The 18,749-nt window shown below is 34.7% G+C and overlaps 1 protein-coding gene across 5 annotated transcripts; it reads left to right on the top strand.

Moving 5' to 3' along the window:
* Positions 1-906: 906 nt before the first annotated feature.
* On the top strand, positions 907-18,436 carry LOC145592391 (uncharacterized). Of its 5 annotated transcripts, none has more exons than XR_014102395.1 (7): positions 914-928; positions 1,616-1,687; positions 1,831-3,809; positions 7,830-7,933; positions 15,120-15,620; positions 16,527-16,602; positions 18,121-18,436. XR_014102395.1 is itself a non-coding variant. In XM_081648839.1 (2 exons), exon 2 carries the CDS (start codon positions 1,901-1,903, stop codon positions 3,806-3,808), a length of 1,908 nt encoding a protein of 635 aa, XP_081504965.1. In that variant the 5' UTR covers positions 907-928; positions 1,616-1,900; the 3' UTR covers positions 3,809-3,994. The 5 variants fall into 5 exon arrangements, 1 of the variants encoding a protein (XP_081504965.1); XR_014102394.1 differs by having other exon boundaries at positions 920-1,127; XR_014102392.1 differs by having other exon boundaries at positions 907-928; positions 1,616-3,809.
* Positions 18,437-18,749: the final 313 nt, after the last annotated feature.

The following is an 18,749-nucleotide window of genomic DNA, read 5'->3' as shown; positions in this document are numbered from 1 at the left end:
GCTTTAAAAGACTTATTAATATTTTTAAGGGCTGCATATAAACATTTAATATACTTCATTTTTTAGTATTAAGTTGGGAATTTATCGATAATTCACGAGTAAATCGGTGTAATAAATGTTAATTGTATGTTTATTTATTCCATTTTTAGCTCCTAAAGGGCTGCATATATCTTTTTCCTTTTTTAAACGTGTGTAAATTAGTATACAATGACAACAATAATTTATTCTACATTCTAGTACATGTATGTATTTATTTATAAATTTGGATTGATAGAGCATGAGTCAAAATAGTAATACATATGATTTCCATTCAATGAGGTTTGAGGATACCGGTGCAAGAAGGGATATATGTGATATATACAATTTATGAACACATTTTAGTATACTCGTAGATTATAGATAGATTCAACAATTCACTTCAGTAAAAAAAACGAGAGCTGCCTATGTTTTATGCCATAATTTTAATTTTGTTGAGTGAACTTAGGGCGTGTTCGGCGCTAGCTTTTGAGTAGCTTTTAGGTAGCTTTTAGTGGTTTGACCAAGTCAAATCACTACTTGACAAAAAATATGAGTGTTTGACAAAGTAGTGGTTAGGGTAGCTTTTAGTGGTGGAGGTAGCTTTTATGAAAAGTTAGAAAGATTAACTTTTGAAATTGGAGGTAGCTTTTAAGGTAGCCGTTGAAAATTTAATCTAGAGTTTTAAAAAAAAAAATGTTGATTTTTATATGTAACAGCTAGTCAATCGCTACTTTACCGAACACACATATCTAAATTATCTATCCTCACACCTAACAGTTTGTTGACAGCTAACAGCTACATACAGCTCACAACTATCACCACAGCTACAGTTACTTTCACAACTATATTTTGGCGAACATGCCCTTAGAGGAAACAGATTACTGCGAAATCAAACGCTGTCTCTGTCCAGGTGCTCTACGCCTCCACCCTTTTCTCCCCTCTTCCCTTCTGGATTTTCTTTTCGAGAATTCTTGTATTTCTGGATTTGCATAAACCCTAGGCAACAAATTCGAAAACTTCACTGCCAAATTGACAGTTTAATTTCTTCAAAAAGAATCAGTGTAGAATTTGCGATTATTGTTATCTACTAATTGAGCAGCTTTTTCTTGGTAACCTTTTCATATTTCTTTAATCGACTGCTATATTCCTAGTGCTGATTTCATCCCAATTTTGTAAGCTTTGAATTTTGATGTCTATATGCTGATAATTTTGATTGTATGTATAAATTGGGCTTAATTTGGTGCAACACTTGGTATCAATTCTTGTGTGATATAATAATTTTTTTTTTGGAAAATAAAATTGTTTGATTGCTTACCAAAAGATGTTTGGTTATAATTATGATTACTGTAATTTCAATAATTTGCCAAATTGAACTTAAAGACTGAATTTCAATGAATTGCCTAATATGGTATGAACAAGGGCGCAGGAATGGAATTTGCTACCTAAATAAATTAGTCTAAAAGCGTATCATTCACATGTACCCATCGTCCCATTCGTATGTTTCGGATTGCAGTTGGCTGGACAGTATTAATTGATGATTTGTAGCTTTACACAGATGATGTATTTATTTAGTATGTTTTATTTGGAAATGCTGCAGGCTAGATCAGTATCGCGTCCGTGCTTAACTAGCGAGGTGGGAGGTATCAAGAGAGGCAGTACTGAATTAAAGGTATCATCTTATCACATTGCAATCCTGTGTTGGCATTTGTTCACTACTTATCGGGGATAGTTAAATCTTAAAAGTTTAAACCTGGAGTTTTATTCGGTGTTTGTCAACTATAATAGTAATTTCTTTCAATGTTGATTACTAAGGTGGCGGCTCCGAAATTTGGTGAATTTTTGTGAATTGAGGGGAATTCATTAATTTGATGATAGTAATTATATGGATTCAGCAGTGCTAAATTATGTACTAAATCTGTGGCCTTTTTCGGGCCTCAGACTTGATGACGTGAAATTGTCTGATCGTTTGGTTAGGAGACTTTCACTTCCTGAACACACCCAGCAATTTGTTTTTGCTATTAGTGAGCCAGAAAATGAGGCCATTGTATATATTCTTGCTGCACAAAATTTGTCTGAAAGATCAACTTGGGATGCTGAGTATTTAATAAGGGAAGTACAACCTGATGCAGTTGTTGCCTTAGTTGGTCATAATACATTGTCTGAAATTCATGATCATGAAATGGTTGACGGTATGGATGATCTTGTTCCAACTTCAGTTTTTAGAGTTTTGATGAGGTGTTTTATGGACAAAACAAACAAAGACAATTATGAAAATCTTGCTGGAAACTTGGTTCTGAAAGAGATATTCGGTGTTGGCTTCTATGGGCACTTCTTTGTTGCAAAAAGGTTGGCAGAGGAATTTGGTTCTTCATTCACGGTCATTGAATCTCCTTTGATAAAGACAGCTAGAGCTGACATTGATCCTTCTACTGAGACTAGTAAATCCAGTAACATGCTTCAAACTTTGGCCTTGCAGCCAGCTAGCTTGGTTCCTCAAGATTGGGGCTCCTCCTTAGTTGGTAGTTCCCGAAGACTTATGTATAACAGTGATATCCACTCGCAGATGATCACATTGGTTTGTCCATTTTTATCCCAATCATTAACGAACTTGAGTATTTCTGGCTCTCCTGAGAATGGAGAGACATGTATAATGGGGTCCAGGTGCAATTATTGTCCCCCACCATTTGCCCAAACGGTTTATCCCTTACTCATGGATCTTCATAACATTTTTGCTGACATTCCATCTATGGATTGTGCTCTGGCATATGCACAGAAAATGTTTCTTGATGTGGGTAAAGGAGAGGGCATTGATGCTGATCTATTGTCTGAAGTTTATACCTTCAGAATTGCAGTTGAGGGGCTGAGGATTGCTCTGAATAACGCTGGTAGACTCCCACTCCATAAATTAGGTAAATGTATGCCAAGCAAGATTGATTTTAACGAGTTATCAATTGAGGAAAAATCCCATTGTCTTCTTGCACAAACCCTACGAAGTCAGGCAAAAAAGTCTAAGACTGTAGTAGCAGTAGTAGATGCTAGTAGCTTAACTGGTCTTCGGAAATTTTGGAACACTCCAATTCCCGAAGAAGTTAAGGATATGGTTGAAGAACTTATTGTATGCCAAGACATTGATGCAGAAAGCATCAATGATAAAAGGAAGCGTCTGTTGTCTGGTAAGCCTGTAGTGGCAGTTGCTTCTGGTGCTACTGCAGTTCTGGGGGCATCTTCCCTTTCTAAAGTTGTCCCTGTGTCATCCATTGTAAAAGTTGTTATGGTTAATGTTCCAGCATCTTTAAAACTTTTCCTTACACAAACACATAAAGCAACTTTATTTGCACTAACCAAGATTCTTGGTCCATCAAATATTGTGGCTCCTGGCTTTGCAACTTCTGGGGCTAAAGCATCTACTGCACTTAAGGCAGCTGCTTCTGCGGAGAAAATTCGAGTCATTACTCATAGTGTTATAGCTTCTGCTGAAAAGACTAGCTTCTCAGCTATGAGAACTACGTTCTATGAGATAATGAGGAAACGACGGGTTCAACCGATTGGTAGCAGGCCATGGGGTACCTTTGGCTTTAGTGTGGTTAGCTGTGCGGGTTTGCTTGTTTATGGTGATGGAATTGAATGTGCTGCTGAATCTTTCCCTGCAGCCCCTTCCATTGCCAGCTTGGGCCGTGGTATCCAAAATTTGCAGCAAGTGTCACAATCCATTGGAAACTCGTGTGGAAATAAGATTCAGAAAGCTATAGAGTCGCTGATGTACAGGTTTAAAAATGTGAAGATCCAGTAGAGTGAGAATCTATGACTTCCTTTTTATATTATCCTAGCTGTTAGTGGTGTTGAATACATTGATGATACGTCATCCCATTGTTAGGAGAATTAGGAGTACATACATAATCCAACGAAGGGTGGGGGTTTGTATTGATGACTGGTATTTTCCAGTTTCTTTCTGCCAAAATTTCTCAATAATTGATAACGTGCCTCTTTTATCTACTTATTTTTTGTTGAGTCTACAAATATAATGTTTGCTTTTTATAATATGCATATCCGGCTTGTCAAACTATTCTTATAAAGGCAAAGGCGAAACAATAGAAAAAAAGGCATAATTCCTCTGTCCTGAACTGGTATGTAGAAATAAGTTATTATCTGATAGTAGTGACTTGTGATAAAATTTCTCAATGTGTCACGACTTACATAGTTTAACGTAGTGATACAAATAGGATACCAATGGCCCAACTATCTAAGAGTTATCTTTCGTAAAACCATGTCATTTTCTTCATTTTTGATGGGTAGGACAATTTGACAAGCAGTTTTCAGGAGTCAGGACCCAATCAAATGGTTGTGCATTATTGCATTAGGCATAACATTTTGTTGTTTATGGTAATAGACTTATCACTTATGTGCTTGCTTTTTCTTGAGTAAGTGGCCTTCCACTTCTACCTCTTATAAAGCTGAGGGCCCTTCCCTGTGTAACTCTCTCTTTACTTTCATTTCTTGGGTTGTATATTTATTCATTTACTTCCTCTGTTTTTTTTTTTTTAAAAAAAAAAAACTTACAACACTTTCCTAAAATGGAAACGTTATAATACTATTAATCTCATAGCCCACTTAATTATATACCTAACAATCTTTCAACCCCATTACAAGTGTGTTGAATCATGTGAGACTCACTTTTCTCAAGTACCATGAAAAAGCGTGTGTTGCAAGTATTAAAAAATAAAGGAAGTATCTATGTAGAATTGTAGAGAGAGCCACAAGGGCAATGGTGTAGACAAGATTTGATCCTAGGTTTTGGGTACCACCCGCCAAAACTTTAACCAAGCTAGTTAGCATTAAAGGGTTCTGTAGATGAGTAACTCACATAAGCTTGGTGTGGTGGTTGCAAGTGAATTTTTTTTGTTTAGCAATTTAGTTATCTTAAAGAAGCACAACAATGGTTGAAATCAAATTATTTTATGATCCGAGGGTAAAAGATTGGATATAACACGGACTTCTCTGTAAGCCTGTTTTTCCTTATGGTAGCATTTCTTGCGTGTTTGTTGGGACCTCTGGTTTCTTTCTTCTGCTTAGTTTTTCAGTATGATATGAAGAATAAATAATTGATTTGACTTGAATAATTAATAAATTTGAATAGGGTTTAACTTTTGAGTAATAATTTGAAAGACTACTCCCATAGAAAGGTATTCTGAAGTTTCAATTGCAAAATTGTGTAGCAGACTGATATTATCACCCTCTTTTGACCTTTTAAAAGCGGAATAATATGTAGTGTCTGTTTTGTGCTCTAGACCCATTTTTGAAATGAGATCATAAACGAATGTTTTGGTTTGCTTGATTTGCTCAATTAGTTTATGGTGATGTAGCATTTGTACCTGGCAGGGCTGGCACTAATGATGTGAACGGCGGAACCCCAGAGCCACAGTTCTATGGTCCATCTGGTATCTCCCCCTATGTTCAGGCTAAAACTTGTGATGCTATGAATTGTCTTTTTTTTTTTTAATAATTTGGGGAGATGTGCTTTCTGTCATATGTGCATTTTAGCTGCAATTTGATTCTGATATATTCTATTATCACGTCTTTGGACTGAATTTCTTGCTCAATTTAGCTATCTCTCATTTATTGTTAACCCGCTAAATGCCTCCTTTGTTTCTTACGATCTTTTCACGCTTCACTGACATAATTCATTTTTTAGTATACAATTAGTTTGTACACAGTAGCACAGTATGAATTTTCGGAGTAATAGTATTGGTATGTTTCTTTGAGTTTTACATGCATGTATAGCATATAACCTAGAAGCTTTCAATAGGGATGGAAGACATATATTGGCTAAATTGCAGCATCTTGTCTTTAGTAAGTAGGCATTGATCTACTCTTTTATTTGATGATCCCTCCCTCTTTGCTGCCCCCCTCTTAGGTTGGGAGGAGTGGAGGTGTCGCCAAGATGTTAATGGCCATCCTTCCATGCTCTCACCTTGTGTATAAAAGGTGTGCTACAGCTCCAATAGGGTCAATCACTCAAGCGCCTTTGGCTGAGGCAGCACAATTTCAAATAAAGTGGCTTACTAAAGTGCATTAATGTGAACAACTGTTTATTCAAAAAATTTAATTTTAAGTTGTACATCCCACTTCAATGAGGCACAACTAAGGTGTGTAAGGATCCCTATCACCTCAGTGCGCCGTAATTTTTTTTTTTTTTTTTTTGCTCTCTCGAAATTAGTATTGGCGGATGTTTATTTTTATTTTTTCTCAACTCCAGTACAATTCTTTATTTGAATTGATTAATTCTTTTTTTTACCACTATCAGATTATTGTTTGGGAATTGTGGCAAGGCAACAGACCATGTTGTTTGTGCTGCTTTATTTTTACCCTGAAAGGCGAAGTGGGTTATGGTGATTCAATCGTCTCCTCCTCGTACAATGAGTACATGGGCTTCAATTCCCAATTCCCCAGTTCAAACTACTTTCATTATCTAAGAATTGCTTCTCTTTCCTCTTCTGGATCTTGAGCTGTAAACCAGGAAAAAGAGTTTTTATGTTCAATAAAAAAGTACAATAAGGCAAATATCTACTTGCTCTATACTGAACAATCTTTCTGCAAGTGCCTTACAGACAAAAAAAAAAAAATAAATAAATAAATAAAACAGTACTTTGCCGTGCTCTTGTTCTTAAAGATGATTGTGACAAGTATCTTCTGTGTTCTATTGCTCATCATATATTGCCTGGGCTTGTTTGGGGATGATCAGTCAATTTGTATTTTCATTTAATAATGACCATTTGATTGTGGAAATGACAGCTCTCTTTTCCAAATTATCTCATTACGCTTCTTCCATATTTCAAGCTCTTACCATGTTGTAAATAGTATGATATTTTCAGTCAGACAAATTAAACAACTAAGTTGGAAGAACACTTGAAGTGATGGTGTGATCCTCTTGAACAATGCATTAAAGAATTATGTTCAGCTGTTTGACGTGGTTGAGAAACCCCTTCTAATTTTATTTTCAACATCAAGTCATTATAAGCTTTCCATTGTAGAATTTTAACAATATTGGTCTGTTCTGCGGATAAATCGTCATTTAATCGTGAAGTTGCAATGGTTATTTGGAGTTTGGATGATAAACCTTGATTCTAGTGTTATGAAGCTGATGAATTTGATGATTTCATCGTGAGTGGAATGGCAAGTTTATGTGTCTTTGAATTCTGAAATGAATATTTGCAGTTTTGGTGTTTTTCCCCCTGAATTTGTTATGTTTACAATGCTCTTAGTAATTCTAGAATAAGGTCCAGAGCTTCTAGAAATTGTAAATTTTCTTGTATTTCCCAATGCCTTCTACTAACGCCTTCCATAGTTAACGACTGCTACATAATGTTAGTTAACGCTCTAGCTTGTAGGGCTGGAGTAATAGGGCGGAGCCTGCGGTAATGGAGTAGGGGCAGAAAAAGCAAGGTCTCAAGAAATCCAATGAGAAGAGGAAAATTAAAGAATAAAACATCAATCTGCTGTACAGGAAACTGTACAACCAAAATATCTGCCTTATTACTACTACTTTAGAGATGAACCAGTTGAACTTTGCTGCAGTCTTTGTATTTTTCCTTTGGCTGAAATGTTGATGCTTAATGTCTTTTGCTGGGTGATTGAAAGGTATTTTTTGTCATTTGATGTTTTTCTGAGGTTGTAACCGATAACTATGCATGTCTCTTCTATTTTCGGCTCCATAAATTGAGCATTTCTGATTTATTACTTTGGTATTCGTATGATTAAAGGCTCTTCTATTTTGTCTCGTTTATTGATGCTTTACTATTTGACTTTCATGACAGGCTGTTTTACTATCAATTGAAAGGTCATTTACCTGAAACCAGAGGGACTACAAGGTCTATGCATTTTCCCAATGGCAGTAGCTGCCAAGAAAAGACAAACAAAGGTAATTTATTTGTGTTTTTGCCATTAGGATATTTGTTAAGGGTTAATCTTCTGCATTTTCTGCAGTAATTTTCTCATTGACATGCCTATGTGCTAACTTGGCTGTCTGGCTAGATTACGATATTTTTATTAAATTTAAATTGATATTTTCTTCCATAGCTCATTTCAAATGCACCTAGGCTACATTGATTACAGTCTACCACTTGTGCTTTTATTCACTAGCCATTCAAACGGCTCTAATTTCAAGCATTGTTATCTTACTGGTTTGTTTGGAGATGTTTGATGCATGCAGCTATAGCTTCCTGGGAGGAGAGAGAGAGAGAGGAGAGGGGGGGGGGGGGGGGGGACCTGTTAAAAAAGATATAGTTTGCCTTTTCGAATGTCATTTGATTTTCATTGTTTATCCTGTATAATTTTTTTATTAAATATCGCTGTACTCAAAGTCTATACATTGCCAAAATCGTCCAAATTTAATTGAGTTGTTGCTGGCTGCCTGCTCATTTCCATTTCTTCTACTCATTTCATTCATAATACTATTTCTTTGTTAGAAATAGATGGAATTTATATTATATACGTTTGGGATGTTAAAATGGTTGTTGATACTAAAATTCCAAATGATATACAAAAGTGAACCATAACAATTTGCAAATTACAGAGCATGTCATTTATACAAATGAGTTTAACTCACAATTGAAAGAAATTAATTACAACTTAAATTTTTTCTGATGGTTCAGCATTAATTCCCTCCAAAATTTACAAATTCAAAAAACTAATGTCTCAATAAAGTAGGTGAATAATCTATTTCCTGGAAGAATTGATTGAAATAATTAATTATTGCACTAGACAGAATATAAATTGCAGTTAAAATAATATTACTTCCATAAAGCACTCATCCATATACTTTCTCGTGTCTTGAGGGTGGAGAAGAGAAATTTTTCTTCGACAAGCGGTTTGCATTTGGTGACAGTGAGTAGATATAAGAGGTAATTACCATACTTTTCTTCGACAAGCGATTTGGTGGGTGAGTAGACATTATAGGTAATTACCATTAATTGTTGGTATCAGCTAGGCCTAGAAAGATAGAGGTGAAGGCAAAGTATTTAGTGAGATGAAATAAGGAGATAAAAGAGTCACAGGTAAAGGAGGAGAACAAGCTTGCTGCTGTATTGGCTGTTATTTGTCTGTTCACCTGGTGGTGACCGATTAAATCACAAGAGGAGAGATGATAGAAAGGAGAAATTAGAAAAGCAGCTAGGTAGGTCTGGCTGTATGAGTTTTCAGTTGAAATTCTCTACTTATGGGCCTTTGTAGATGATTATTAGGACAAGGAATTATTCTGGATATGCAATTCAATGGGCATCCCAACACTAAGTTTAGTCAATTCCAGAATTTCTGATGGTGCATGTATTGTGTAAGTCAAATAAGGGTCTGTTCATATTTACTAAACTGAGCTGAACTGAACTGAACTGAACTGATTGGAGCTGAACTGAACTGAACTGATTGGAACTGAACTGAACTGAACTGAACTGAATTGAGCTGAAATGAATATTTTATGTGAGAGGGAAATTAAGAGCTGAACTGAACTGAACTGAACTGAACTGATTGGAACTGAACTGATTGGAGCTGAACTGAACTGAACTGAACTGAAATTAAGTAAATGTGAACAGGCCCTAATTTATTTATATACCTGAAATCCTTTATCCAGTTGCACCATTAGCTTATTTTTAGAAATTGTTGTATTGGAGTGGTTTGATGTCATTAAGATTTTGGTTTGAAATGTGTACACCAACAAAAATAGTGGTTGCTTAACAAGTACTCCGTATGATTACTTTAGATAGCTCTTCCTTGCCCTTCTTATGTGTAATGACTGTAACGTCTGTGAGGTTTTTAATACTGGATGAGTTTTGGCTGGGTTGGATTTAAATTTCAGAGTTAATCCTTAGGCATAATATTTTGCATGTCCTCTTGTATGCCTATCTTCCACTTGTCAGAAAATTCATGGGTGCAAAATTTTACACTTAAGACTTCATCTATAGACCAACATAGCTAAACTACTGATTATACGAAAAGGAGAACAAAATATAGTCATACATGCACAGTTCATGTCCTCTCTCTTCTCTCGAGGATGCACAAACAAGAACTAAACCAAGCATATAAAAACAAGATGGAGTAGCATTCAAATATAGGAAGGGGATTTTTTGTCGATTAAATCTCTTGAATCTATTTCAAGCAAGTTTAAGCACAAACATCGCCAAATTATTACTCTAAAGAAACCACAACAATGAATAGACTAATGAACACAACAATCAACAACCAAACTCAATCGCTAAATCAAGAGCCTACAATCTAGCATCATCTCTAAATGACTACGCTAGGAAGTAGCAAGTAAGCATTCATATGGCCATAATAAACACTAACAATAAACTTTCAATTTAACAAACTACAACCAATCATACAATATTCCTTGATATTCAAATGATCTTGGTTCGTAGAATGGTTGACCTTTCACCCAACCCATAACTAGTAAACTACTAACTAATCATACTAATCAACTCATACAACTTTCTAACATAATTGGTTTCCATGGATATCCTATAGATGAATTAAAAACAATCAAGATTGCAAATAGTAAGATAACCAACCCTGATTAAGATTAATTCAACCGTAAACAGTCATTAATGTGACAGGAAAGCAAGTTAAGTCAATTAAAAGTCGACAACAAAGAGAATAGAGTAGAGAAAAAGATTACTATGAGCTTTAAATTCTAAAATTTCACTTCAAATTGTTTAACTTCAATGTTTCTAATCCAAGATTACATGAACTAAGGAAGAAAAAAGACTAAAGCGGCTAGACCTAGAAATATGTGCTTAAAACCTAAACATCTCTCCTCATTGGCGATCTCGCTGCTATGTATGCTAACCTAGAAATTAATTACTACTCCCTCCGTCCCATAATATAGTTCTTGTTTTTCTATTTTGGAAAACCAAAATGTTGTTCCTGTTTCTATTTTTGGATAGTATGTAAAGACTATTATATCCCCCACTTTTTTAACTTTATTCGTTATACTTCTTAATTTACCCTTGAATTTTGGTCATGTCTTCTACTTTTTTCCACTTTCTCTCTCTAACTTTTGTTTATGATAATACTTTTCACTTTTATTAATGTACTTTATTCACTTTCTCCTCCTATTTTTTAAATATCGTGAAAAAATACAAATAGGAACTACATTATGGGACGGAGGGAGTATATAAAGATAGAAAACAAAGGTTTGAAACTACAATGGAGGCCAGGCGTGAATGTGTTAGAAAGATTTCAAAGATGGAATTTGTAGATACAGGACATTGTAAAACACAACTAAGACTTCATTAATTAATTTCCATGCTTTATGAGTACAATAGAGAGGCTATATATAAGCTTAACATTAACAAACTAAATCTAGAAAGTAGGACTCTTTAACTAACCCACTAACTGATCCACCACTAGAATAGTCCACTAAGTAAAACTGTCCACTACTATTACTAAGCCATGCACACCTCCACTAACCACTCAATAGCTATCACACGTTCCTATACATAGGAACTTAGTTTTAGCTTAGGATCGAAACTGGATTAGCTCAAAAACCATCACTAATGATCTTATTGTGAGTAAAGTGTTAAGAAGTCTTTACAAAATAAAAGACTATAAGCATGTTATTACCACAATTTTAGAGTTTAAGGACTTATCAACTTAAACATTTGATGAGTTGATAGATCTTTGAGGGCTCATGAAGAAAGAATGAATAAGTCTACGAATGTAAACGTTGAGGAGAATGTCTTTCAAGTTATGGGGCAAATGTCGGATGATTGGCATTATGATGAAGGTCGTGGTTGTGGTCGTGGTTGCTGTATGAGTAGTTGTGGTTGTGGTCGTGATGGAGATGGAGATGGTCGTGATGGAGATGGTCGTGGTTGATTCAAAGCATTCAATGCTACTATTGCAAAAGGTATGGCCGAAAGAAGAAATTGCCAAACAAATGAAGAACTTGGCGCTTGAGATTTTGAAGGTTCAACAACGGAAATTTGCTCTAAATCCATAATTGCATGATATATATTGCCTATAATCCCCGAAAAATCAGCTCAAAAGTGCTTAAAATCAGGTGATTCATACCCATAGGTGCGATCACTCCAAATAGCAGGGCGATCGCTCCTTTAAATGGAGTGGTTGCTCCCGCAGATCCAAATGTTATGTAAAAAGAGATAAATAAAGGCAAATGATAAAGCTTAATAAATAATAATATGATATTGCTTCTTCATAATTCTACGTGATATAAGCTTAAGTACAAAAGAAATTATATCATTTAAATAGGCTAACACTAAGCACAATTACTTCCTAATATTAAGGCCCACTAATAACAAACTGCTGCTCAAAATTGGAGAAGCATACTCCACGTACTACCACTAACAATTCTTATCAACTTAATACAAAATCAATTGACTCTAAAATTAAGCCACTAAGTACCTAAGGAATAGGAAACAATAATTACTAATTATTTTGAAGGAATACACCAACACCAAATAAATCACTAGGTCGTTCCTTTGAAATCATTAGGAGTGACCGCTCTTAATTTAAAGCGGCCGCTTTAGGCCTTCTATTCGAGCACTTGGAGACCCAAATACACATAGATTATAGCGCTTGCTCCTCTCCTCTGTTGCTCCTTGTATTTTTTTTTCATTTCCAAAGCTTTAGGCTCTAAGTGATGTTCCTGGATCTTAATAATGATGTTCCCGAGCATTCATTTTGAGGAATCATACAAACTTGTGAGCAATAGAGAAGGGATCAGGATAGGAGGGAAAGCGAGCATAAATCATTTTAAATCACGTGATTATAATCAAAGTACTACGAAGTGAAGAGAGTGAAGAGATTAGGCCGAACTACAAAAAAAGGGGATAATAATGCGAGAGAAAGGACTAAATTACGGGGTTAATGAGTTATAAAAGTGGCTTAAAAAACCACTTATTATACACCCTTAACTTACTCCCTTGCTCTTGAGCAAACGAAACAAAAAAAGAAAAAAAAAAATCAAACAAAGGTAGGAGACACAAATGTATACTAACTCACTTTCGTTGGAATCATAATTGTTTTTAGCATAAACAACAAGCGACTTAAATACCATAGAATGCTCTAGAGGACAAGTATGCTATCGTAAAGGTTTCCAAAGAGTTTTACCCACAACTCTTACGGAGCATGTTCAACATAAACCAAAAACAAGGAGAACAGAAGATGAAGAAAGTAAACAAAAATAACACAAATCATAACTAAGAGGCACTTTTTTAGGAAGACAAGATGGATAACAAACTTTCGAAGCAAAAAAGAGTGAGCATGCAAATGGATGCCAAAGGTTGATTGAAGAATAAACTATGGTAAGCATAGAGAACTCTATCAAGCTCCACTCTGCCTACATCCCAACCATTCATACCGCATTCTCTGAACTAGATCCCAACCCACCATTTCTCTCAAAGTTAAAATAACAAAAACAGGGGAACTCGATATATCATCAAGACATGCTCTCTCCATATGCTTTCTCAACCAATCATATACTGTATGCTAGGGGGTAAAGGTGTGGAAAAATTTGGGAAATTCGTGTTAAGACTAATTTTAAAGCACAAGGGTGATCAAGCGTTAAACTCAACTACAAACTCTATGCCAATCCTTAAAAATAATTGATTTTCACTTTTTCTCATTAATTTTCTTTTTTAATTTCTGGCTCCTTGTTCACTTCACCTTATATATATATATGAAAAAAAAAAAGAAGTTGAGTTCAATTGAGTAAAATATATTTTATTCTGTAAAAAAAAAGGTTTAATTCAGTTAAATAATTTCAATTTAGTAAAAATCAGTAACTTAAAATAAAAACTTTAATAGAAAATCTGTAAAAATAATTTATGTTTAGCAAAAATAATTTCAATTTAGTAAAATTAATTTCAATCAGTAAAAATAATTTAAATTTAGCAAAAATAATTTCACCTCAATAAAAATAATTTCAGCTTAGCAAAATAAGGTAAATTGAATATGGCCTTGTTTGTCCTTCCTTTTTTCGGATATTGCACTTGCTTTTATTAATCGTCTTTTAACAGACATAACTCTACTTCCCATTTCAAACCAAAACCTTTTCAATTATCCTAACCAAAGTACCAACACAAACTTTTGTGACCACACAACTTCACTATAATTAAGGTTTAAAATAAAGCAAAAGGGACGCAAGATTTGCAATGAGCTCATAAACAAAAAGAGATAGAGTCAAATGACTGACAAAAGGGGAAAATTCAAGAAAAATGCAAAGGAACATAAGAAAGGAAAATCTAAACCTTGAAAATAAATTAGTCACCGAAAAAAAGTCCTATTCCTCCCTATAATAGTCCTTTGTTCACTGAGGACGGTTTCCCCTTTCCGGGGGGGAATTCTAAGACTCTATTAGTTAGAGTCATAAATGACTCTAATAAGGGTATATCCGTCCATTCACTTTTATCGCACTTGGAAAAAAAATGTCATAACATGCGTTGGTATTTCATTATACTTTAAATGGTATCATCATCATACCAACAACCTTATTTAGTGATACCAACGAGTGCAAAAATATTTTGTTGATTTCGATATAATTTGTTGTTGGCATCGTGTGAAATACCAACGTGTGCTATTAGAGTAATCCATGACTCTAATTGTTAGAGGGTAAGAATGCCGGAGAGGGGGGGGGGGGGGGGGGGGGGGGAGCATTTGCTTTTGGGGTGTCCTTTGCCAATTGGGGCCCGTTGCAAACTTGATGCTATTTGATTGCTCTTCTCTCTCTTTTGATCAAAATATTTGTTGATGTTCATCTTATGAAAATCCAAATCCATGAATCCAAATCGCTTTCCTTAGTTTGTATTTTTGGTTAGCTTTGTAGCGTTAGATTATTTTTGTTATTTTTGGACTCTTTGAGAGCATTTGCTTTTGGGGTGTCCTTTGCCAATTGGGGCCCGTTGCAAACTTGATGCTATTTGATTGCTCTTCTCTCTCTTTTGATCAAAATATTTGTTGATGTTCATCTTATGAAAATCCAAATCCATGAATCCAAATCGCTTTCCTTAGTTTGTATTTTTGGTTAGCTTTGTAGCGTTAGATTATTTTTGTTATTTTTGGACTCTTTGAGACCCTTTAGCTTTTTGTGCAAGGTGCAAAGCAAGATAATTCCATCGGAGCCGATATTGTAAAGAATGGTAATCTATGATGGAATTGCAATTTGGTGCACGTTTGGTGAGATTGTTCTAACTTGACTCTTTTATACTTGATTTGGTTGCATAGAATAAGATTAGTTTAGAACGAAGTTGAATGGTTCAAGGATGAATGCAATTATTATTTGAGGACATTGATTGGCTGTTAGCGATGTGGTCACAATCTTGTTTGTAGATTAGGTTTATAATTGATTTGCTGTATCCTTGATCTTTTATTTTTTAGAACTCGTAAGGCCCATCTATGATGGTGTTTGTGGTAAGATGGTGTTTCTTGCATAGATAATATGATGTGTTCCTGTGAAGATGTCTTTGATCAGAAGCTGATGGATGCATTCATCTCACTCAATTGACTAGTTGACATCATTGTGGAAGAGGGCTGTCAAGCTAAGAAACTGCACTTGCAAGGTGCATCCAGAGATGTGTGTGAGTAAACAAATCTAGGTATTACAAACTTTCTTAAACTGTATGCTTTTAACATTACACTGCTGCCTTTGCAAGTATACTTTATTTTGAATGATACTATAGAATGAAATCTTAGACCTAGCATCTAGAGCTTATGAAAAGGTTAATATTGTGATGAATGTTCAATGATCTTTAGTTTGTTGCTCATATGGTGCTTATAGTCATCTCTGATACTCTTAACTTGGCTTGTATTTGTCATGTAAAAAAAGCTACCTTTTTACTTCTTGGTGCAGGGTGCATCGAGTGTTTGAAAGTTGAATATAATATTTTTGAAGGGTTTGTGCTATATTGTAGGGTTAAAAAAAAGACCTGTCTCTTTGTTTTATTGGGTGGAATATATATTCTTCTGTTGACAAGTAACTGAGAACTACGAATTTATAAGTGGTTACCAAAATTATGAACTCGTTTACATTCTTGCTTTGTGTACCATAGCATTGTAGACACATTATACTTGATTTTATATTTTTTGAGCTAAGACAGTACCAACTGGAAGAATTTGGTGTCCTATATTCCACAAGTACCTGTTGATCCAAAACAGTCCATGAACATTTGTTTTTGACTTAAAAATTTGACATAGAGGCTTATGTCCCATTGCCACTTTGTCACTTTGTGTCTTCTCATGAGGGATTGTATGGAAAAAATTAAAAAAAATTGCTGATAAGCTCCTCTCTAAAAGCCTTAAGTATGGGAGGTGAGCTTGTAAGCTATTCCCTCCTCACCATATCTAACTTTATCACTTGTCAAAGTTCATATATTATGACCATGAATTACTTGTATATATTATCAAGTGAGGTCTTGTTAGGTTTTTTTTATTTGTAATTTTTTACCTTCCAGTAATTTTAGTCAATGCATAATTAGAATTACTAATGGTTAATTTTTTTCCAGATTTGAAAATAATACGTGGGAAGCTAAATGTGGGATGAAGAGGTATCTTGTCTGTTGCTGTTGTGTGCTTAATTCGGTAATTGTACTTATTTCTCTTCCAGTGATGCATCATTTAGTATTCTTACTTTCGTAGTTATTACACATAGCATGAACTCATGAAATGCTTGTACATTTCCCTTACATCATTGTGCCACTTGTGCAAATTGTTGTAATAAGAAGCATAGCATAAAAGGAAATAAGCGTTGGAAAAATACTAGTGCTGCCTCTCATTGAAATGAACTAATGGAAAATGCATAAAATGAACTAATGTTGTAAATGTGTGAATATTGTTTGTTTGGTTGAATGTAAATATGATAAATGTTTTCCGGTATCAAAGAAAGTATGCCACATCCCCGCCCATCCCCTTCCCCTCCCTCCTTTTTCTCTTTTCTCTGTATAAAATTGGTGTCCCTTTCTATTAAACATATACTCCCTCCATTCTTTTAAATTCTATCTGATTATTGTAGATGTTATTTAAGAAAATATTGAAAAATGTAAGTAGCTGTAAAATTAAGAAGAATGTAGTAAGAGAGTATAAAAGATGTAAGAAAAGGACAAATAAAGTAATAGAGGGTGTAAATGTGGTAGACAGTAGAGGTATGCTTAAAATGAAATAAAACAAAGTGATAAAAATAAATATGAATAGAGGGAGTATGTTCCATGAAAATCAAAATTTAATTCTAAATGATTTTATTGATCCAAACATAACATAGGTTTTACTCCCCGAGTTCCTACTTGTTTCTCCCATTTGACTTTTTACGGTCTTTAATATCTATTTTAAAATATAAACCTCTAATTCTATACATGCAAAAATTATAAAAATTTCATATTTGTAATGAATCCAATAAGATCCCACTTAATTATATTATTTCTTATAGAGTATGGTATACAATGGGGCATAAAAATAGGGATTGAGAGAGGGTGGGGGGGGGGGGGGGGGTGTATTTAAGTTTCTAGCTTCAATAGTAATATGTATTAAGTTCCATGAAAAATATAATATAATTCCATGGGAGTCTTCCAAACTGAACATAATCATAGTTGTATTTGAGTTGCTAGCTCACTCTTTCATACCTTTCTCAACTCCTATTGGTGTTAACCCTCAACATATGAGGTTCAGATTAATGGAATTTATATGCAAGTATGCAACCATCTCATATAACTATATTATAACCTAAAGGAACAGTGAGGAAGGGATAGTTACTTTACAAAAGTTTCTTCAGATTATCACAGATTAGCTTCTTATGGTTTTAAGGAATGGTACTTTATGTGTCATCATGGAGTTTCTGGTGGCTGCTCCTGTGTGTAGATATAATCAAGGTGCGCCGCCAGAGACCTGAACAAGCATTCATCTTTCTCCAGCATCTTACAATTGATTTCGTCTCTGATTTCAACTTTGCTTGTGTCCTGTCATGCAATCAAAAACTATTTAAGTATATCATGACTTCAGACAATTTTAGCTCATAAGCACAATTAACTTCAATTTAATTTAGAGGTTATTGGTTGGAGAAAGATAGAAATTGATATATACCAGGTTTACTCTGTGTTGTTTTTGCAGTACTTGATCAGTATGCACGAGTCGAGCAGCAGTAAAGCTTAGCATGAAGAGGAGGATGAAGGTGATACAAAAGCTGACCACTTTGGACATTCTTGTATTGTTTGCACTTAGCTAGTGTATAGCTTAAAGAGGTTACTTGGATATGATACTTGGGTGTGGTATATATGATCAAAGGTAAGATTCAGTAGACAGGGTACTGTTTGGTGTGTCTAGGTCCCAGTAGGAAGACGTCGTAATAACATTATCAAACATTCAAAAATAGGTGCGTGAGAATTGTACATATGTCTCTAGATTAGACCTGAAAAAATAAATTATATTGAAATAAGAATATATCATGAAAAGCCAATAGGTAAGATATAATTCTCGTGAAATGTGTGAACACCTTTTGTTCATATATACTTTATGAATTGACGAATTCGATCTTTATAAATTCTGGAATATTGAAAATTTTCTATTTAATTTTGTGCTGTTTTTTTGGAAGATGATGTGAATTTTTTTGCTTTGCTCGTGTCAATATCATTTGTGACCCACGGTTTGGTGGTTTTTCCGGTATCAAACAACCGACTTTCTTTTTTTGTTGTCCAAAAAGGCTAAAACTTCTGTCATGTGAGTTGCTCGAAAATAGGATA

The sequence above is a fragment of the Chenopodium album genome, chromosome 18 (assembly GCF_948465745.1).
Source record: "Chenopodium album chromosome 18, dcCheAlbu1.1, whole genome shotgun sequence".
NCBI classification, from domain to species: domain Eukaryota; kingdom Viridiplantae; phylum Streptophyta; class Magnoliopsida; order Caryophyllales; family Amaranthaceae; genus Chenopodium; species Chenopodium album.
This window is presented reverse-complemented; position numbering and strand designations above follow the sequence as displayed.

Excerpts from the sequence above, each read along its gene's own strand:
- LOC145592391 (XM_081648839.1), top strand. The coding sequence starts at position 1,901 with ATGGATTCAGCAGTGCTAAATTATGTACTAAATCTGTGGCCTTTTTCG.